We start from the raw sequence: 23,424 nt of genomic DNA, 5'->3' as shown, positions 1-23,424 counted from the left end.
GAGGCTCTCGATGTCTGCCTGCTGCGGAGGACCCCCCTTAGCACAAGTGTTCCTTGGAGAGAATCTTCTGGCACAGGAAGTGTTGCTAATTCAGCTGTCCTGTAAATAAACCCAAGGTATGGATTTCATTTTCTCAATTCTCAGTCTACTGGCAAATAGGGTGAAAAGCGTGTCCTTTTGATTCGCAGGCATTGCCATGTCCCTCATAAAATGCTTATTGCTGTTAATGGTGTAAAATGACTTTGCAAGCACAGTGCTCTTCATTTCTTTTCTTTAATGTTACCAATTAGCTGTCAGGAAAAATACCATTGCTAACAGCTGACATGTGGTGAAAAAAACACACTGGATGCCAAGATTTATAGACATTACCTCAGAAGAGGGGGAGGTCGGCCATGATAATAAGGTTAGGGTAAAATACTGGGACTTATTTTTTAGGGGCTGTGACAAGAAGTGAGTGTGATACTAGGACCATTTTGCCTCAGGGATTGCTCTCGTCTTTAAAGTTGCTTTCTTTAATAGTTTCTTGAATATTTAAAGGCTGTCAACATCTCTAATCCAAATGGTCCCAGCTCTCTCCTTTAGTTCTTATTGAGTTCTAAATTTTAGCAAGAGTGAAGTTTCCCAGGGAACCACCACAGAGATGCTGTTCTCTTGAGTTAAGTGTTTTTCTCAGGGGATCGAAAGGCTGATTGTGGTATTGAGCTACATTCATATTGTGTGTTTGATCCACCTGTCCAGAATGGAGTAAATCTGCATTTCTCCCTTTTTTCCCCCCAGCTCAGTGTGAGATGACCAGTTTCCCATGCAAACAACTCCTTTAGTCAATTATTTGTCAAGGTCACTCATACACACTTAAGTACCTGTGTCTTTCCGCTCCTTTGATCACCATAGCCATTTACTCTTGGATTTCAGTGCACCATTTTGCTTTTCCAAGTGGCTCTGTTCTTTAGTCATTTATTTTTGATAGACCAAGGGATCCAGAGAATAATTAAAATGGAAGGGAAACTTTTTGTAATTAATTCCTCTTTCACTTTCTAAACATTTTTTTTTAACACTTATTTATTTTTGAGAGACAGGGCGAGACAGAGCATGAGCAGGAGAGGGGCAAAGAGAGAAGCGAGGGGACACAGAATCTGATGTAGGCTCCAGGCTCTGAGCTGTCAGCACAGAGCCTGATGCGGGGCTTGAACCCATGGACTGTGAGATCATGACCTGAGCTGAAGTCGGACGCTTAACCAGCTGAGCCACCCAGGTGCCCCCTCTTTCATTTTCTGATATATGGCTGGTCTTAAATCTGTCACGGTATCATTTGTGCCATAGACATCCTACTCATAGTGAAAATGGTTAACAGATCCCACCTTGATGTGTGAGAACCACAGCAATGGGGTGAAAGGAGTGTGTGATCTTATCTCTCCAGCACCTTCTGTTGCACCTTGTAGCAGCGATAAAGCAGGGGTCGTTTTGTGAGGATGAAGGACAGGTCGGTTGTGGCTGCCTCGTTCTTCCCAAAGCAGACCCAGACCTCAGAGTGAAGGGGAGGACCTTAAGATGTCAAGCTGAGTCCGATGATCAGACTAAGGTGCTTGGATTTCTGCTTCCTCTTCATTTTTGATGAATTCCACGAATTTGGTGGAAAGTTCTCTGAAGCTGCTTCCTGGGTCATGTTGTTTTCATCCATGAGCTGATCTTTTAAGTGGCAATTGACTTTTAGTTACTCAACAATTTATTGCATTTGGGAAGTACCAAACCAGTATAAAATCAAATAAAGAAAATACAGACTTCTGGTACACATTGCCAATTAAAACTTTTTCTTTTTTCAATTTTTTATATTAATCAGCAGAAAAGTTTCATTTCTTTTAAGGACAAACAATTAAACCACATCCAAGGCCTTAACTTACAGGTACAAACCAAAGTAGCCATTTAAAACATTAGTTATTGAGGTACAATACCTACACTGGGGGAGAATGCTTCGCCATCTGAAGCTTCTATCAAACTTTGCTTGATCGACAACTGAACTCTGCTGGTGTTTGGGTGTGGATGAGGTTAAGAGGGTATCTACAAAACCAAAGGAGAACAGCTGTGTTCCACAAGTACTGAAACATTTTAGACTGCATTGTGGGGACAGGTTCCATGCTGAACGGAAGAGGGGTGATAAAAGCTATGTCCCTCCCCTAGGGCATCAGGCTGTCTTGCAGAGTGCCACAGCAGAAAAGTGGACCTCCCCTTGCTCACGCTCAGTGAATTCTCTGCAGACCTTCGCAGCTGGTTTACCAGAAAAGGCATTCGTCCATCAAGTTCATAGAGATGGCCATCCACCATGAAAATTCACTTTGTAATCTCCCCAACATTGGCCTTCCTGTGCCATGCATCAAGGACTGCCTCAATGGCCTCATTCTGCTCAAAGCATTTGGTTCTGTCTTCAGGGGACAGCTTCTCTGTTTCAGAAAGAAACCGTTTCAGGACTGACCCTTCTCAAACTCCAGTTTGCCTTGGTTATTGGCCACTGCATGTATAAGTCTGATGGTACCACAGGGGTTCCCGATGGTCTGCTTCATGAAGTACACCTTAGATCTTTTTTTTTTTTTTTAATACCTGCCGTTGCTTGATTAGCGTAGTTTTAGAGAGAGAATAAAACTATTTCTGTTAGAATAATTATATAGATACTGCCCGCAGCAATGTATGAGAGTCATTAAATATTTTAGTCCATTTCTTTTTTTTTTTTTTTTTTAATTTTTTTTTTTTCAACGTTTTATTTATTTTTGGGACAGAGAGAGACAGAGCATGAACGGGGGAGGGGCAGAGAGAGAGGGAGACACAGAATCGGAAACAGGCTCCAGGCTCTGAGCCATCAGCCCAGAGCCCGACGCGGGGCTCGAACTCACGGACCGCGAGATCGTGACCTGGCTGAAGTCGGATGCTTAACCGACTGCGCCACCCAGGCGCCCCTAGTCCATTTCTTTAACCGGGCCATTTGCTTATTATTGAGCTTCGTGGTTTCTCCACATGTTATAGATGTAAGTTCTTTATCAGATAATGTATTGGAAAACATTTTCATTTTGGCACAACAGTATTTTTCAAAGAGCAAACGTTTTAATAGTTTGATGAAGTCTGTCTTATCAGTTTACCACTTTTCATTATTATTCAGTTCAAATATTTTCTAGTTTACGTTGTCATTTTTATGAGTTGTTTTAAAGTGGTTTTTAATTTCCAGATATTTGGGGGCTATTCCAGATATTTTATTTATTTATTTATTTATTTATTTATTTATTTATTTATTGGTTTCTAATTGAATTGTTGCAGTATGAGAATGTAGTCCGTTACATTTTAATATTCTAAAAACTATTGAGAGTTGTGTAATGGCCCAGTATATGGTCTATATTGGTAGACATTCCCTGTGGACTTGAAGGAATGTGTGTATTCTGCAGGTATTGGTTTAGTGTTCTGGAAATGTCAGTTGGGTTAAGGTGATTGATAATATCATTCAGATTTTCTGCACTGTTACTGATATTTTTTGTCTAGTTCTATCAATTTCAGAGTTTGTTGAAGACTTTATGATTATGAATTAATCTTTTCCTCATTTTAGTTCTATCAGTTTTTACTTTATGTGTTTTGAAGCTTTGTTATCAGTCAAATCTATATTTATAATTGTTCTACCCATCTGATGTATTGACCATCTTATTGTTTTGAAGTTCCCATTGTCTTCACTAATATCTATTATAAAGTCTATTTTGTTTGATATTAATATATAGCCACTTCATTTTTATTATAGTTACTGTTTGCATGGAATACATTCTTTGTAGCTTTTTATGTTTAGTCTGTTTATGTCTTTATTATTTGAAGAATATATTTTATTGACAGCATACAATTGACTCTTTGGTTTTAAATCTAGTCTTAAAAGTGCCCCAGTGCTTTTGGGACACCTGGGTAGCTCAGTCAGTTAAGGGTCCCACTCTTGATTTCGGCTCAGGTCACGATCCTGGGTCGTGGGGTGGAGGCCCACATCTGGCTCTATGCTGAGCATGGAACCTGCTTGAGGTTCTCTCTCCCTCTCCCATTGCCCCTGCCTGCTAATGCGCGAATGCGCTTTCTCTCCTTCATCTAAGAAAAATAATGTCTATGTTTTGATTGGGATGTTAGTCCGTTTACATTTATTTATTGATTTGGTTGTACTGAGGCCTTTCCTTTTGCAGTTTGTTTTGTGTTTTCTGGTTTTTTTTGTTCCTCTGTTCCTCCTTTATATCTTCTTTTATTTTAATCAGATGTTTTTTAGTATTTCATGTTAATTTCTCTGTTAGCTTTCTAGTTCTATATTTTTGCATTTTAAATTTTTTAGATGTTGCTCCAGGATTACATATACGTCTTAAACTTTTCCCAATTTACTTAGAGTTAATATTGAATTACTTAAGGTAAAATATAGAAATCTTGCAACGGTGTATTTTTGTTTACCCCTCATTTTATTTACGTAGAGTATTGTTATATATTAGATCTGTTTATTTTATAAACCTATCAATGTTGATTAATAGTTTTTAATAAAGTAGTTATATCTTTTAGAGATTAAAAAATAAAAGAAAAATATAGTTAAAATAGTTATTCACATACTTACTTTTAGGAAAAAATTTTTTTGAAAAAATTTTTTAACATTTATTTATTTTTGAGAGAGACAAAGACAGAGTGTGAGTGGGGGAGGGCAGAGAGAGAGGGAGGGAGATACAGAATCCAAAGCAGGCTCCAGGCTCTGAGCTGTCAGCACAGAGCCCAATGCGGGGCTCGACCCACGAACCGCAAGATCATGACCTGAGCTGAAGTCGGACGCCCAGCCGACGGAGCCACCCAGGTGCCCCATTTAGAAAAACGTTTTTAATATAGGTCCCAGTTGCCATCCAGTGTCATTTTTCCTACAGGCTAAAGTACTTCTTTTAGAATTTGTTGTAGTGCAGTTCTGTTGGCAACAAAAAAACAGTCTTTGTTTACTGAAAATATATTTTATTTCATGGGCATATTTGAAGGATAGTTTAGCTGGATACAGAATTATTAATGAAAGCTTTTTTTTTTCCCTTAAGTGCTTTTAATATGTTTTTCCAGTTTCTTCTGGCTTTCATAGTTTCTGGTGAGAAGTCATCCAGTTATTTATTGTTATTCCCTCATACATAACACATAGTTTTTGTCTGACTGCTTTTTTTTGTAGTTTGACTGTGGTATAGGTAGGAATGATTTTATTTTTGTTTATCTTTTTGGGGGTTTGTTGAGTTCCTTGAATCTTTAATTTTTTTACCATCTTTTGGAAGTTTTTGGCCATTATTTCTTCAATTTGTTTTTTATGCTGCTTTCATTCTTCCTTTCCTGGGGTTCTAGTTGTATGTATGTGAGGTACTTCATAATGTCTTAAGTTGTGTCTTAGAGGTTTTGTTATTTTTCTTCAAACATTTTTCTCTCTTTGTTGGGTAATTTCTACTGGTATATATTCAAGTTCATCTGCTGTCTCCCAATTTGTTGTTGAGCCATTGAAAATTTTTAGTTATACTTTTAACTCTAGAATTTATATATTATTTTGTAGTTGCCATTTCTCTGTTGAGATTTTCTATATATTTCCCTTTAATTTTTTGAATTATTTTAATTCTTTGAATATATTTGTAAAGCTGTTTTGAGGCCTTTGCAAAATCCAACATCTAGGTCTATTTAAAGTGAGTTATATTGACTGCCTTTTTTTTTTTTGTCCTGAGTATGGGTCACACTTTCCTGTTTTCTTCATGTTGAATAATTTTTAGTTGAAAATTAGATGTTGCAGCTATAGTATACCAACATTATAGCTATTGTGTGCGTGTGTTTTCTCAGGATTTTTAGATTTTTGACCTAGTAATCATTCAATTTGCCTGGATTCAAACAATAGACTTTGTCTCCTTTGTGATGTGCAGCTGTTAACATCTGTTTGTTTGACTTCCTGTGGCTGTTTCTTTAGCCTAGCCCTGTAGGGATCTTCCCTGTGGCTGCAGATTCAGTGGTCAAAGATTTGGATTTAGCTTACCTCTCCTGAGGGTTTGTTGTTGTTGTTTTTTGTTTTTTTGTTGTTGTTGGTATTTCGTTGTTGTTGTTGTTGTTGTTGTTGTTGTTGTTGTTTCCTGCTCCTGCTGGCTTGGGGCTCTGTACTTTCACTGTTCAAGCCCATTTGGCTTCAGCTCTCTGCCACTTGAGCTGCCTCAGTTGAGGAATGTTTATGGTTGAGAAAAGCATCAAACTCACAGATGATTTGATCCTGTGTAGTTCCATTTTTTTTGAAAGTGGATATCTTTCTGGTCTTTGACTTTTTTCTTGTTGGGTTCCCTGGGGGCTCCTTCGCTTATGTGTAGGTCAGCTATAAGCCAAGGATTTGGGCTGTTGCTCAGAATTTGAGTCTAGCTCATTCTGTCGTTCTCCTGCTGCTAGGTCTTTCCCTTTAAATTCCCAACTGCTTTCAGGGGCGCCTGGGTGGCTCAGTCGGTTAAGCGTCTGCCTATGGCTCAGGTCATGATCTCACTGTTCGTGGGTTTGAGCCCTGCATCAGGCTCTCTGCTGTCAGCACACAGCCTTCTTCAGATCCTCTGTCCTCTTCTCTCTCTCCTCCTCCCCCGCTCCTACTCTCTGTCTCTCTCAAAAAATAAACATTAAAAAAATAATAATAAAATAAATTCCCAACTGCTTTCCTAATTCCGAATCTGATCTCTGACACTTTAGCTGGTAGCATTTCAACTTTTCCCACCAATGTTTTCTGTAGCATTGGGGGTTGAGTTACTCATGGCCAGTAAGCTGCAAACTCATAGGTCTTCCCTATTCCAGTCACAATTTCCTGAAATTAAATTTTCCTCTGGCCCCTATGTGCTTTTGGGTGCCCTGTGTTATCTTTCAATGATTTCTTAAATACATTTCTTAAACAGTTATTACATGTGGGGATTTGCATGAGCATTTCATTCCATCACCGTTATCTGCTGGGGACTCTGTTCAGGTATGGATCATAGAATTTTTTTTCCTATCTTTCCCATGTCTTTCTAAGACATAATCTGAGAGAGGGATTTATTTTGATAAATTAAGAAATGATTGATACCAGCAGCATCCAAGTAGGCCAAAAACCCCCATAATTTAGAAAGGGAATAGATCTATTTTATTATGCTTTATTATTTGCACACATGATTTATGAAAAACCACTGGCAGATACATGTGGAGTAGTGGACCACAGGAGGAGTTTGTAGTAACAAGTTCAGAACGGTTGTTTCGTCAGTCTCGGCTTTGTCTTTGGTGCTTGCCGTGTGGCATTATGTATGGTTTTCGTGTTGGTGCTTAGGGTATGGGCATAGCACATGGCATCCTTCTCAACTTTGTACCGCTACAATTTCTCTTCATGAGATTAGATCCTTTGGATTCAGAATATCTGTTAACTTAGCTCAAACTGGGCTTCAGTGTATAATTTCATTCTGAGAGGAAGAGAAAATGTGCAGATTCATTGCATCAGTTGGATCACAGGGGCCAGGGTTCACCTATTTAAGCATCTGACTTTGGTTAAGCATCTGACTTCGGCTCAGGTCACGATCTTGAGGTTTGTGGGTTCCAGCCCCGCGTTGGGCTCTGTGCTGACAGCTCAGAGCCTGGAGCCTGTTTCAGATTCTGTATCTCCCTCTCTCTCTGCCCCTCCCCTACTCTCTGTCTCTCTGTCTCTGTCTCTGTTTCTCTCCAAAATAAATGAACATTAAAAAAAAGTATGCATTGTTTCTAGGCACATTCTTGGCACATACTTTTAAGTATTTAAAAAATTTATCAGACAATAAAATTGACCCTTTTTTTGGCTTTACAGTTCTATGAATTTTGACTTATGTATAGATTCATGTAACCACAACCATAATTCAAATACAGAATGGGACGGCTGGGTGGCCGAGTCGGTTAAGCATATGACTCTTGATTTTGGCTCAGGTCATGATCTCACAGTTGTGACATTGAGCCCTGCGTTACACTCCATGCTGAGTATGAAGCCTGCTTACGATTCTCTCCCTCCCTCTCCCTCTGCCCCTCCCCTGCTTGTACTCTCTCTCTCTCTCTCTCTCAAAAAGAAAAAAAAAATACAGAATAAAATCCACCATCCCTCAAAACCTCTTTCATGTTATCCCTAGTCATCCGCTACCCTCCCTGCCACCACAGGAAATCCCAGCAACCACTGCTTTGTTCTCCATCACTATAGTATTGTCTTTTCTAGAATGTCACATAATGGAATCATATAGTTTGTAAAATTTTGAGACTGTTTTCGCTCAGCATAATGGCTTTGAGATTCATCCAAGTCCACGTGTAGATCAGTAGTTTGTGCCTCTGTATTGCTGAGGAGCACATTCAGTTTGAAACAAGTGCCTTTGTACAGACCGAATGAGATCTTTTCAGGTAGACCTCTCTTTGGGACCATTTTCTTTACAGGCTGGTTTGAATTTCTCCCTTCATTTGGCCGTTCAGTGATTGCCTTTCTTAAGAAATATTGACACTTCAGCCATTTCACTATTTTATGTTGAACTTCTCCCCCAGCCCCAGATAATCAAAACTAATGAGGTTTTACTTTAACTTCTGTTCTCAAACCACTAGTCCACAAGACTGTTAGCATTCAAGGGAAGAAAATACCAGACTGTAAGTGGAGAGCTGGCCAATTTAAGGCCAAGCTGGGAAGTATTTTGCTTTTGTATAAAAATCTGAAAAGAACAGCTTTATATTTCAGATTCCTGAAAGCCCGACGCTAATGCAAATCATAAAACCAGGAGCGGCACTTAAAAAGCATTAAATTAGGTGATTTGCAATCCAGACAGGCATGGGTGACGGCAGCGATGCCATGAAGTGGCCTCGGCTGCCCTGCTCCTCGCAGGGGGGCAGAGGGGTGGGCTTCTTCTCTTCCCCCTCCCCCAGATGCCCAGTGCCCCAGGCACCTCCTGCGGGGTTGTGTCGTCAGGCAGGACCCCCTCGTGCCATCTTCTGGACTTCGGTGGAATCATAAGTAGCCAAAGTGGCGTGCGTGGCGAGAGCGTGGTGTTGGTCCAGGTACTGACGCTGCTGCCCGATGAGACACGGGCTGCTGTTGTGAGGAATGGGGGTCCCCTTGTGCGCCTGAAGATGGGGTGTTGGAGTCTGCAGGGAAGAGCACGGGACACAGCCTGCCTTCTCATGCTGGGATATGTATCAGTGGCTGCTGCACGTTTATCCTTGCAAACAGCTTCCTTCACACACTTACGTCTCCTGCTTCCTCTTTTTAACTTTTTAAAATTTATTTGTTTAGAGAGAGAGAGAGGAGGGGCAGAGAGAGAGAGAGAGAGAGAGAGAGAATCCCAAGCAAGCTCCACACTGTCAGTGCAGAGCCCGTTGTGGGGCTCAAACTCATGAACCGTGAGATCATGACCTTTACCAAAATCAAGAGTTGGACGCTTAACTGAGTCACCTCGGCGCCCCTCCTTCTTCCTCGTAACCTTGACTTGAGTTTGCCATGATGCCCACTGGGCCTCTACCTGTACTGCCTTAAAGGGCCAAGATCTATTGTAGTCCTAGTTTTACTTTATTTTAAGTTCCCTCAAAAGAATCAGATTGGTCCAGCTGGCCTGTGGATTGGTTTCTGGTGGACCATGGGTCCACCTCTCCGCTCAACTGACTGTGGATGGGTGGACTGGCTTTCATGGTCTAGATATGGCCACCTAACCTTCATTCCTTAACTGAGGCTGGGGCAGGGGCCGTTTTAAAGGACTGTGGGCTGGGTAGACACCCCATCGTAATCCATCCTGTTTATGAAGGCTTAGTCTGGCCTGGATACTTCCGGTCAAGACCACCAGGCAGCCCTTCGTTACTGCACAGAGGATCATGCGTAACAGATGGCATGCTCCAGCACCCAGTTTGTGCTGCTCACTTGTTATGGGCTCCAGGAACCCTCAGGCTCCGTCCAAGACCTGCTGCATCAGAAACCCTGGCGGTGGAGTGGAGCCTAGCAATCTGTCTTAACAAGCCCTCCAAGTGATCCCATCGACCCTCTGAGGTTTTAGAACCACTCATCCAAGGCATGCATTTTCAGTGGGTTGGTATTGACCCCAACAAGCTAAACCATTCTTTCTTGGGGAGCAAAAGAATCATAGATAATACAGTGGTCTGTGGCTCTCCAAACCTCAACCCAACAAAGCCTTATTCCTTGGTATTTAATTTGGTGGGTGGGTGGGGGGGGGGGTTGGCGATTAGGAGGAAATGCCTCTGAAGGCTCGTTAGGTTGGTGATAATGAGAAAATATTTGATCAACGCTGCTTGAGGGTGTATACCTACGAGAGGAACTGCTAGCTGTAGGTGAGTCATACCCTCCACTTCCCCACGAGGTGCATGGCTGTCTTCCAAAATGGCTGTACGCATGTATGCCGTCACCTGCAAAAAGTTTTTGTTTCTTCACGTCTTTATCAGCATTGGTATTGTCCAGGTTTGTTGTGGTTGCTGATCCTGTGGCTACAAAATATCATTTTAGTTTAAAGCCTATTTTCTGATTGATGTTCGTAGATAGAAATGCCACCTCCATCTTACGTGTTGGTCTTATGTCCGCTGACCTTGCAAAACTTTCCCTCTTAGTTTTATAATTTCTCAGTAGTTTCTTTTGCTTTTATAACTTTTCTGTATTTTATGCCATATGGAGTGGATAATGTGCAGGGTCCAGCGTAATGTTGAACTGGAGTGGTTCTTTCTCCTGTAATCTCTAAAGGAGGCGAATTACTGATACAGATTTTCTTTAAGTTTATCTATTTTTTTATTTAAAAATTTATTTTATTTATTTTGAGAGAGAGAGAGGGAGACAGAGAGTGGGGGAGGGGCAGAGAGAGAGAGAGAGAGAAGGAGCGAGAATCCCAAGCAGGCTCTGCACTGTCAGTGAAAAGCCAGACATGGGGCTCAAACTCATGAACTGTGAGATCATGACCTGAGTCAAAGTTGGATGCTTAACCAGCTGAGCTACCCAGGCACCCCGGATACAGATTTTCTTATGTTTAACAGGACAGACCTGGGCAGATGCTTCATAGCCCCCACAAATGCTACTTTGCAAAAGGAAATGCACCAAGAGCAGCATTGCTTTTGGCCAGGCACTTGGTTATTTTGTGCCTTGCGGCCCCACATCATTACTTTCCTGGTGCCCAGATCTCAGTTCTCAAAAACAGCCGGCAGTGGGAATATGCTGTGACTGTTGTCTTGCCACCTGCCTGTTATATCTTCCTTCTGACAAATCTCTCTCTTTGAAGCAGATACAGTTTCTTCCATTACTTTCTGGCTGCCTGTTGCTATCATTTGCCCATGGTGCACCATCTGTGAATTCTGTCTTAGGTATTCCAAGAATTCACTCCTGTCTTTGTGAAGTAACCCTCCTGGTCTTTTTTCTGTGTTTTGTTGGGTGTGTATTTTTAGTGGACAGTCTGTTGGCATCACATCGTTCAGTCTGTTAGGTTTTGTCTCCTTCTCTCAGAGGTATCTTCTTCAGGTCCTCCCAGGCTGTTGAAGGTAAAGTCATCATTATGTGCAGTGTTAGTTCATGCCCCTTGGTCATGGTTTCATCGTAGATACCTTACCGGTCATGCATACTTCAGGAACAGCCAGGGTGGTGAGCAGAGAATCCAGCCCCTTACAGCGATCTAAGTTAACTTTGTGTACCCTGTTGAATTCAGTTTGTTAATACTGGGTTAAGCTTTTTTATTTTATGTTCAAGAATTACTGTTATTTTTCCTATCCTTGGTCATTCTTTCTTTTTCCTTAAAAAGTTGTACTATACTCATAGATGGGGCTGGAGAATATTCTCTCTTTGTTCTCTGGAAGGCTTTCCTCTGGAAGGTTGGTAAGAAGTTCTACCAACCTAAGATAGAAGTTAAAGCCACCTGGCCTGGTGTGTTCAGTGTGGGAGAGGTTGAAACTTCTGATTCCATGTTTTCAATGCTCATAGGACAGGTTAGTTTGTCTGTTTTTTTTTATTTTTTTATTTTTAATCAGTTTTGATGGCTTGTTTTATCCTAGGAATTTGTCCTTTTCCTCTCTTTTCAAGTTTATTGGCATAGTTATTTATTGTATTCTCTTACCTTTGAAATTTCTGCCACATCCATAGTGATATCTTTATTTTAATTCCTAATGTGCTTTATGTATGGGGTATTCATTTTTTCTTACTTTAGCAACTCTTTTTTTTTTTTTAAATAGTTCGTGTTATATTTTTGTGTTCTATTTTATAAATTTCTATCCTCCTTGTCTCCTTCCCTTTATTATCTTTGGGTCTCTCTTCTCTTCTCTTCTAACCTTTCAAATTCTGATGCTTGGCTTGTTAATTTTCATCTTTTCTTATTTTTTTTTCCTGTCAGCATTTATGGTTAAAATAATCTCATCCTACTGCCATTTTAGCCAATTGGGTTGGCCATTCTTTTTTTTTTTAAGTTTACTTATTTATTTTGAGAGAGAGAGAGCATGAATGGGGTAGGGACAGAGAGAGAGGGAGAGAGAATTCCAAGCAGGCTTCATGCTGTCAGCGTAGAGCCCACCATGGGGCTTGAACCCATGAAACGTGAGATCATGACCTGAAGCGAGATCGAGAGTCTGACGCCCAGCCGACTAAGGCACCTGGTTGTCCTTGGGCTGGTCATTCTGACTGGTTTGTGCTTTACCATAGTTTTTTTGTTTGTCTTGTCTTGTTTTGTTACTCCCACCATTTACTATGAATTGTGGACTCAATGGATCTGTTCCCATGACCTTTTTTTTCAGGACCAGTTATCCTCAGGTAAAAGACCTTTCTGGATATTTAAATTTGCCTGAGAGATAGCATCTTTATTCCAATTTTGAACAGTGCCCATCTGGAATATGCTTTACTCTTCTAAGTGTTGTTAGGTATAGACAACCTGTGTAGCCATTGAAGGCAATATTGGACATGGAGCAGCCAGAAGGAAGGAAGGGGACACCAGAGGTCTTGGTTCTTGACTCTGTTCTGCCATCAGTTACTTTGGTGGTGTGGGTTGGTCTGAATTTGCTGTGGGATCAATAGACTCTTTGTGAGCTGAGGAGAGGTAGTTGGGCAATTGTTACTGACAGAAAGGAGCCAAGCCCTTTGTGTGTGTGTGTGTGTGTGTGTGTGTGTGTGTGTGTGTGTGTGTGTTTTCACCTTTCTTGACCCTGTTAGCTGTCATGTCTGTGAAATGGGTAGAATGAATGAAATCACTGCTGGGGTTCTTACCAACTGTTCCATGCTATGTGGCATGATTTCCTTGGACTTTCTATTCTGATTATGAGTGGAGAGTTCATTGGCCTACAGCAAGCTCATTGCCTGTGCCCCATGCCAAGCCAAGCCAAGCCAAGCCAAGCCAAGCCAACCCAAGCCAATTCTTTGGCTTTGGGAATTGATGTTAGAAGAAAGATTTTATTTGACTGGCCTGAAGGTGTGATTGGCCTTTAGAAAGAGCTGGTGGAGTGCTTTTGTTTCTTCTGCCCCCTAGTCTCTCCCAGCTTTTCATTTTGAAATAATTTTAGATTTATGGAAAAGTTGTAAAGATAGTTCAGAGAGTTCCTATTAAATACCCTTTACCTACCTCCCCTTGCTGGTAACATCTTATGTAACCACAGTAACCACAGTATAGGGATGAATACTAAGAAATTAACGTTGGTTAATTTTTTTTTTACGTTGGTTAATTTTTCAGCAATGTCCTTTTTCTCTTATTGGGTCTGATCCAGGATACCACCTTGCCTATATTTTTCATACCTCCTTAGTTTCCTCATTTAATCTGTAACCATTTCTTGGGTCTCCTTGTCTTTCATGACCTGTACACATTTGAGGAGTACTGGTCAGGGGATTTGTGGAATGTTCCTTAACTTAGGTCTGTCTGATATTTTCGCATGATTATCCTAGGATATGAGTTTGGGGGAAAGTGAAGTGTCCTTGTCCTCACATGCTCACATCAAACATGAAGGCACATGATACCTACATTTACTGTTGGCGATGTTCACCTTGGTCACCGAAGGGGGTATCTGATGGGTTTCTCCACTGTGAGATTACTATTTTTCTCTTTCTACACTTGATTGTATCCTTTTCATGTAACTCCGTATCATTTTAATAAATTTTTTTTTTCAACGTTTATTTATTTTTGGGATAGAGAGAGACAGAGCATGAACGGGGGAGGGGCAGAGAGAGAGGGAGATACAGAATCGGAAACAGGCTCCAGGCTCTGAGCCATCAGCCCAGAGCCTGACGCGGGGCTCGAACTCACGGACCGCGAGATTGTGACCTGGCTGAAGTCAGACGCTTAACCGACTGCGCCACCCAGGCGCCCCTCCATATCATTTTAAATACAATTCATTGTATCTTTTATTTTTTATTTTTATTTTTTTAATGTTTTTAATGGTAATTTATTTTTGAGAGAGTGAGACAGACCGCGAGCAGGGTAGGGGAAGAGAGAGAGGGAGACAGAATCCGAAGCAGGCTCCAGGCTCTGAGCTGTCAGCACAGAGCCTGATGTGGGGCTCGAGCCTATGAACCATGAGATCATGACCTGAGCTGAAGTTGGACGCTTGACCGACTGAACCACCCAGGTGCCCATCATTGTATCTTTTAAACATCAGTTTCATAGATGGATAATTTTACGCCCCGTAAAATTCGCCGATGGTAAGTGATTTCTAAAAAATTTAGAGAGTTGTGTAACCATCACCACCATCCAGATTTTGGATATTTCCATTACCCCAGAAAGTAGCCTGTTTACTGTCAATCTGTGTTTCCATCCCAGCTCTAGGCAATCCCCTATCTGCTCTCCGTCTCCATCAATTTGTGTTTCCTGGACATTTCATCTAGATGGAATGATACGATATGTGGTCTTTTGTGTCTGGCTTCTTTTACTTAATGTTTTTGAGGTTCATCCAAATTGTAGCATGTATTAGGAATAGAATTGGTGGTTCATTTGATAAGCGTATGTTTAACTTTAAGAAACTGTCAAATTATTTGAGCAAGTGGCCTTACCATTATACATTCCCATCCGCATTATGTGACAGTTTCAATTTCTCCACATCTTGTCACCACTTATTATTGCTTGTCTTTTTGATTATAGCCATTTTTATGGTAGGTCAAAAGTAGCATTTCATTGTGGTTTTCATTTTCATTTTCCTAATGGCTAATGATGTTGAGTATCTTTCCCCTGATTGTTAACCATTTGTCTTCTTTGAAGAAGTGTCTATTCAGATCATCAGTCCGTTCTTATTTATTTATTTATTTATTTACTTACTCACTTACTTAACTTACAAGGCAAGTTCTGCTTTCAGACTTTCAAACATGTTAAGGTGAAACTTGCAACGGGATTTTCCTTTCTACAGTGATCAGTTTTTAGTGTTGATGTACCAGACCTTAATGGTGGTTGATAGAAGAACTTAATGCACATTGAGAGAATGACCAAAAGGAGCCAAGAAAGATAGCTGGGAACAGCCGACATTGTGTCTCACATGTTTCCAGAAAAAAAAAATGGGGGAGGGGGGAAAGCCACTGAGAGTCGTTATTCCATATGGCGCTGAAACAAACATTCAACTCGGTTAGGTAAGAGTTACCTATCCCTGAACATAAAGTCATCTGATTCTAAGTAGCTTTAGGAATTCAATGTTTTTCTTGTACTCTTCCAGCAAATGGCCACTGATCTGAAGTCCTAAACCAAATGCAAGTGTTCTCAGCAAATAATTTCCTTGGTTGTCACTGATCAAGGCTACTCTGCATGTTCCGAGAGACTTAAATGATCCCTGAAACTGTAGTGTTTCATGTGTCCATTTTTAATTGGTTGTTTGTTTTCTTTTTGTTGAATTATAACTGTTCTTTATATAGTCTGGATATGTCTTTTTTTTTTTTTTTTTTTATCAGAAATGTGATTCGTAAACACTTCCCTACAGTTTCCTTTGAAGTACAAAAGTGAATTTCGATGAAGTCAGATTTGTCAATTGATTGTGCTTCTGGTATTGAATTTAAGAACTCTCTGACTCCCTCAGAACTCTGTGACGATTTTCTTTTTTATTTTCTTCTGAAAGCTTTATAGTTTTTTTTTAAGTTTATTTATTTATTTTGAGAGAGAGAGAGAGAGAGAATGAGTGAGCAGGGGAGGGACAGAGAGACAGGGCGAAAATCCCAAGCAAGCTCCGCGCTGACATGGGGCTCGATCCCACAAAATGTGAGATCATGACCTGAGCTGAAACCAAGAGTTGGATGCATAACCAACTAAGCCACGCAGGCACCCCTGAAAGCTGTATAGTTTTAACTTCTATTTATGCCTAGATCCATCTTGAATTAATTTTTGTGATATGAGGTAAGCGTCCAACTTAATTTTTAAAAATACCTAGTACACTAAAAACATTAATAGGCTTTTTTTAAAAGCAGTTTTAGGTTTACAGGAAAATTGAGAAAGTACAGAGTTCTCCCATATCCCCCACCCTCCTCCACACACACACACACACACACACACACACACACACACACTTCCTCTATTATTAACATATTGTGATGCATTGGTTACAATTCATAAACTAATATTGGTGTACGTATTAGTTGGCTAGACTGCCATAACCAAATACCACAGACTGGGTGGCTCAAACAATAGAAAGTAATTTTCTCACAGTTCTTGAGGCTGGAAGTCCAAGATCAAGGTGTTGGCAGGTTTGGTTTCTTCTGAAGCCTCCCTCCTTAGCTTGTAGATGGCCATTTCCTTGCTGTGTCCTTACACGGTCGTTCCTCTATGTGTGCACATCTCTCTGTGTGTCCAAATTTCCTCTTCTCATAAAGACGCCGGTCAAATTGGATGAGAGCTCACTCAAAAGACCTTGCTTTAACTTCATTACCTCTTTAAAAACATTTTTTTAAATGTTTTTATTTGTTTTTGAAGGAGAGAGAGACAGAGCATGAGTGGGGAAGAGCAGAGAGAGAGGGAGACACAGAATTCAAAGCAGGCTCCAGGCTCTGAGCTGTCAGCATAGAGCCCAATGCGGGGCTCGAACTCATGAACTGTGAGATCATGACCTGAGCCGAAGTTGGACGCTTAACTGACCAAGGCACCCAGGTGCCCCAACTTCATTATCTCGTAAAGTCTGTCTCTCCAGATACAGTCACATTCTGAGGTACTCGGGGTTGGGTTTCAATGTAAGAGACGCCGTTCAGTCCATAAGAATACATTATTATTAACTAAAGCCCATAGTTTACATTAGTGTTCATTCCTTATGTTGTATATTCTATGGGTTTTGACAAATGCAGAAGGACGTTTCTCTATCCTTGTAGCATCGTACAAGCGTCATTGGCCTGAAAACCCCCATGCTCCCTCTATTCATTGCTCCCTCCCCACAGCCTCTTAACAACCACTGATCTTTTTGCTGCCTTCATAGTGTTGCCTTTTCCAGAATGTCATATAATTGGTGTAATTGTACAGTATGGAGACTTTTTCAGATTGGGACTTTTCCTTACGTAATATGCCTTAAGGTTTCCCCGTGTCTTGATAGCATATTTCTTTTCAGCATGGAATCATATTCCATTACCTGGATGTGCCATAGTTTATTTATCCATTCGCATATTGAAGGATATCTTGGTTGCTTCCAGTTTTTGGCCATTATGAATATAGGTGCCATGAACGTTCATGTGCAGGTTCTCAACTCCTTCAGATAAATATCAAGGGGCACAATTGAAGGATCATATGGAACAAGTTCTGTTTGCTTTTGTAAAACCACCAAACTCATCCAGGGTTGCTGTACCATTTTGCATTCCCACCAACAATGAATGAGAGTTCCCATTGCTCCACATCCTTAGCAGCATTTGGTGTTGACAGTGTTTTGGGTTTTGGCCATTCTGGTAGGTGTGCAGTGATATCTCATTGTTTTAATTTGCATTTGCCTGATGACATATGATGTGGAGCATCTTTTGATATCCTTACCTGCCATATGTAATAGCTTTGTTGATGAGGTATCTATTAAGATTTTTGGCTCACTTTTCAATCACGTTGTTTGTTTTCTTATTGTTGAGTTTTAAAAGCTCTTCATATGTTTTGGATAACAGTCCTTTATCAGACAAATGTGCCTTTTGCAAATATTTTTTCCCAGTTTGTGCCTTGTCTTTTCATTCTTTTGACATCGTCTTTCACATGTCAAAAATTTGGGCAGCAAATTTTAATTTTTTTTAAATAAGTGCACTATTTATTTTTGAGAGAGGGAGAGTGAGAGTGGGAGAGGGGCAGAGAGAGAGTGAGACAGAGGATCTGAAGCAGACTCAGCACTGACACTAGAGAGCCTGATGTGGGGCTCAAATTCACAAACCATGAGATCATGACCTGGGCTGAAATCAAGAGTCGGATGCTTAACCAACTGGGCCACCCCGGTGCCCCAGCAAATTTTAATTTTAATGAAATTCAGCTTGCCAATTTTTTCTCTCCTGGATCATGCCTTTCGTGTTGTATGTAAAAAAATATGTTACAAAACCCAAGGTCATCTGGATATTCTCTTGTGTATTTTCGAGGAGTTTTGTAGTTTTGCATTTTACATTTATGCTGTGATTCATTTTAAGTTAAAAATTTTGAAATATTTAAGGTGTGTGTCTAGATTGCTTTTTTTTTCCCATGTGGATATCAAGTTGTCCGGTGTCACTTATTGAGACTGTCCTTTCTTCACTGACTTTACTTTGCTCCTTTGTCAAAGATCAGTTGACTATATTTGTGTGGGTCTAATTCTGGACTGGCTGTTGTGTTTCATCTTCTTCCTTTTTTTTTTTTTTTTTTTTTTTTTTTGTTCTTGGCTTATCGACATCCAGTCATACCACCACAATTTGTTGAAAAGACTGTCTTCTCATTGGAAAAGGGCAACATTGTTGAAATTAAAAGTATAAGAATTTATTTCTTGATTCATTTCTGTTCCATTGATACACATGCCTGTCCTTACACCTGTGTCCCACTGACTTGATTGCCTTGATTTTATAAGAAACCTTGAAATTGGGTAGTGTAAAATCTCCAACTTTGCTCTTTTTCAAAACTGGGTTGCTTATTGTAGAGACTTTGCATTTCATGTCAGTTTTAGTATCAGCTTGCCAATGTCCACAAAAATGCCTGCTGGGATTTTGATAGGACTGGTGTCGAACTTACAGATCAGTTTGGGAAGAACTGCCATCTTAACAGTATTGAGTCATCCAATCCATGAACATGGTATTTCCCCACTTATTACCTTTTCTTTAATTTCCCTTAACCATGTTTTGTAGTTTTTCAGTATTCAAGGCTTATGCTCCTTTTATTAAATATATCCCTAAATATTGACTCTTTTTTTTCTAATGTTTTTATTTTTGAGACAGAGAGAGACAGAGCATGAGCAGGGGAGGGGAAGAGAGAGAGGGAGACACAGAATCCGAAGCAGGCTCCAGGCCCTGAGCTGTCAGCACAGAGTCCGACGCGGGGCTCGAACTCACAGACCGTGAGATCGTGACCTGAGCCGAAGTCGGAGGCTCAACTGACTGAGCCACCCAGGCGCCCCAATATTGACTCTTTTTTTTTTTTTTAAAGGAATTGTATCTTTATGTAATTTTAATGTTTCTCAGCTTTGGAAGACTACCATTTGGGGAATGTTGTTCTCCTCAATATAAAAGTTGGCAACTGCAGAATTCCAACCTAAGTTTGTACTGTCATTTCAGGAACATTGAGGGTGAAATTCAAATACTTTACACTTAACCAGCCCAAGTGAATTGGGTGGTGTTGATCACTGGCCTCAGATTACTTCTTCATTCATTTTTGGCACAAAATCAACTGTTCAGCTCACCGTTCTTTTGGATGACAGTTTTGCTGAGGCTCAGCTGGGTGGGATGGGTGGTAGGTGGCTCTGCTCCATGGGACTGGCTAGATGTTTGCTGGGACCACAAGGGTGCCCAGGCCATGTTTCTGTTATGGTGGCAGGCTAGTCCAGTTGTGTTCTTAGAGTGAGTAGCAGGGATCTGAGAAAGAATAGTAGAGGGGCACTGGACCCCGTGAAGCCAGGCCCCATTTTTGATGGGAGGTGCTTCAGAATCACATGTAATGTGATGTGGATATAGGAAGGGGAATAATTGTGCTCATTTTTTGCAAGCACTTCACTACAGTAGCATGTATCCCTGCAACTCAGTCTGGCTGATCAGAATCGGAGTCAGTTTTTTCGCTTGGGAAATTACCCACCATCTGATTCTTGACAGGGACAAAAACTTCTTCCAATAGGAGCTGAATATGCTCCATACTTCTTTTCCTGGGTTTTCGTGCATCTAGGGTGCAGGCATCTGTACGTTTGGAAGTAAGACAGGTGATGTAGTAGGCTCTGTGGAGCATTGATTTTCTGGTTAGGGTGACAACGCAGGAGAACTTGCAAGGCCAAGGCCAAGGCCAAGGCCAAGTGCCTTTTGCAGAAACAGCAACTGTGCTGGTATTGGTGCTGGTTACAGTGAAGTTCAGTTCAGGATGGAAAGGTGGGAAGGTGCCAACTGTGGCCCCTCTTGCTTTGCTATAGCAAGGTCACTGATGTTGTAGGGGAGGCAGGGCTTAGTCTGCTTGGGGTAAATGCACATTGTCTTTTTTTTTTTTTTTAATCTTTATTTTTAAGAGAGAGAGCGAGCAAGCAGGGGAGGAATAGAGAGAGAGGGAGACACAGAATCCGAAGCAGGCTCCAGGCTCCGAGCTGTTAGCACAGAGCCCGACGCGGGGCTCGAACTCACAGACCATGAGATCATGACCTGAGCCGAAGTCGGACGCTTAACCGACTGAGCCACCCAGGTGCCCCTAAATGCACTCTGTCTTAATTGGACACGATGACTGCTTGTTAGAGTTACTGAAACAAGTCCATGCCCTAGAGATGTGTTGGGTGGGTCTCCCAGCCCATATCCCTTGGGTTCACAGAAAACCTTCATGTCCAGATGCCCCTCATTGGCTTCCAGTGTCTCTGTGAACTCTGCACAGCGTGGGCGGCATCTGAGGGTCTTGGGTGCGTGAATGGCACATTCACCTGCGTTTGCTTTTAATTTCGGTACAACAGTTTGGGGGCTGCACTCCTCGTGATCAATAACATGTGGGCTGGTCAGTCGGCTGGAGAACTGTGGTTTGGAATGATCTGCTCTTTTGTCTTAGTGATGTGAGCCCTTCTAGGTGGTACCAGTGACCCGGCTGTGTGGGAGTCCCGCAGGGTCCTGGCAGCTTGGTGCAAGCCTGGGACGGCGCCTGTCTCTTCCTTTCCCTGCAGGCAGCCTGTGTGGTGATGGCCCGGGTGCATGCTACCTGCTCCCCGTCTTCGACACCGTGTTTGTCAGGAGGACTTACCGCCGCCAGGGCCTGGGCACGGCCATGCTGCAGGACTTCTGTGAGACGTTCCGTGAGGACGAGGCTCTGGGCGTCAGTTGGCCGATTTCTCCCGCCATGTTCAAAGGTAAACCCGCTTTGTGTCAGGCGGAAACGTACGGGGAACGGTGATGGATAACACGTGCGTTCTAGGTGGTTCCGGGGAGGCAGGTTCCTTGACACTCTCTGCGTGTGGGTTTTCTCTTCCTCCTGAGAAATCTCCCGTTGCTTCAGCACAGATGAGACTTTATGCTGTGGCACCAGGGGTGAGCCTTTCCCAGCCCTAGAAATAACTGGATTTAGAAATAATAAAAAACGTGGCGTCAGAGAGAAGCAGAATCCAGAGAAGTGCACCTGCTGGGCGCTCAGAGGGCCTTTGCGGTTTCACCTGATGCTTAGAGCCCATGACTTAGTCCTTTCAGCTAGACGCTGAAAGGGAGCCCAGGAGCTTTGTCTGGGAGGGCATCTGGAGTGCAAAGGCAAGCTCTGACCGCACTGAGCCCCCAAGTACCTTGTAGCTCTTGCTGCAGAAGACAGTCCCCTTCTTCCATTCTTACCCTACTGAGTCCCCATACTGGTCAAGGTTCTCCAGAGAAACAGAACCAATAGGGTTTACGCACACACACACACACACACACACACACACACACACACGAGAGAGAGATTTATTATAAGGAATTGGCTCACATGGTGTGGAGACTGAGACTCCCAAGATCTGCAGTTAGCAAGCTGGAGACTCAGGAGAGCCGATGGTGTCATAACGGTGCAAATTCTGCCAGGCTCCAGACCCAAGAAAAGCCAACAAGAAGTTTTTGGGTCAAATCCAAAGGCAGCAAAAGACCCATGTCCCAGCTCACCAGACAGGCAGGAGGAGTTCCCTCTTACTTGTGGGAGGGTCAGCCTTTTCCCTCTATATTCAGGCCTTCAACTGATTGGATGAGGCCCACCCACATGAGGGAAGGCAATCTGCTTTACTCAGTCTGTTGATTCAAATGTTCATCTCATCCCAAACACCTTCACAGACACACCCCGAATAATGTTTGACCAAATATCTGGGCACCCCCTGGCTCAGTCAAGTTGACACTTAAAATGAGCTATCACAATCCCTTTTCACGTCTGGAAGAGAAATCCTTATATATGTATATTTTTTTCAGAGGAAATGAAACAAGCCCTGGTGTTAAACATTACGTTCCAAGTCAGTAAGGAGGGCAGATTCTGGTGAGCATCTCTCTAGGTTCCCCACACCCCTGCCGTGAAGTACACCCCTTCCGCCCTGGGTACTGTTTCACTTCTTGTCATACAGATGTTTTCGGGCCCTTAGTACTGAGTTTCCAGTACCGTTATGGTATGGGGAGATCAAGAGATAAGAGAGAAAACGTAGGGAAGGTAAGGAAAGTTCTGTTGCTCTAAAGTCCTAAGAAAAGCAGGTGAAAACATATTTTCAAGTAGGTTTAGTCATTTCTTTATATTTCCAAACTCATGGTCTATAATTAAACTCTGAAGAGCCTTGAATTTCTGCAAAGAGCATTCCAGGATTCCTGTACTGTGTTGCTCACTTTGAGGTGTTGCAAAGTTCCAGAACCACATGCCTGTCCTCTCTCTCTCCTAATTTTTGCGTCAGCTCTGAGACCTTGGTTTGAGTGCCTTGGCCTCTCAATGTGGCCACCTCAGGTTTCCCTAGGGAAGTATCAGTCTCCACGGAGCGGGGAGGGTGCCCCAGAGCCAGCACTGCAGGTACCCTTGCAGGGTCTTGTGGATCCCTGCTCTCCTTTTCCTTTCTTTCTTTTTTAAAATGTTTATTTATTTTTGAGAGATGCAGAATGCGAGTGGGCGAGGGGCAGAGAGAGAGAGGGAGACACAGAGTCCGAAGCAGACTCCAGGCTGAGTTGTCAGCACAGATCCTGACGCAGGGCTCGAGCCCACAAACTCTGAGATCATGACCTGAGCTGAAGTTAGATGTCTAACCGACTGAGTCACCCAGGCACCCCCCTGCTTTTCCCTTTTCTATCTCTGCCCCATAGAGAAAGAAAATAAGAAGGTGCTGATTCTGAAGCATGCGTCGTGTCTTGGGGGTTTGAGCTGCCCAGCTGAGGATGTTGGGGCCTCAGGCTTTTACGTCACC

General features: G+C 42.1%; 1 protein-coding gene across 2 annotated transcripts in view; it reads left to right on the top strand.

Annotated features, from left to right (window-relative positions):
• LOC123582543 (protein FAM169B-like) overlaps positions 1-23,424 on the top strand; it is a 91,205-nt gene that overhangs the window by 56,336 nt on the left and 11,445 nt on the right. For both annotated transcript variants that reach the window (XR_006704452.1, XM_045448753.1), the window contains exon 6: positions 21,208-21,390. Coding sequence is in view for 1 of the 2 variants with exons in the window: in XM_045448753.1 (XP_045304709.1) it covers positions 21,208-21,390 (183 nt within the window). In the remaining variant the exon portion in view is untranslated. The remainder of the gene's footprint in view (positions 1-21,207; positions 21,391-23,424) is intronic.

This window comes from Leopardus geoffroyi, chromosome B3, assembly GCF_018350155.1.
Source record: "Leopardus geoffroyi isolate Oge1 chromosome B3, O.geoffroyi_Oge1_pat1.0, whole genome shotgun sequence".
Classification (NCBI taxonomy): Eukaryota; Metazoa; Chordata; class Mammalia; order Carnivora; family Felidae; genus Leopardus; species Leopardus geoffroyi.
This window is presented reverse-complemented; position numbering and strand designations above follow the sequence as displayed.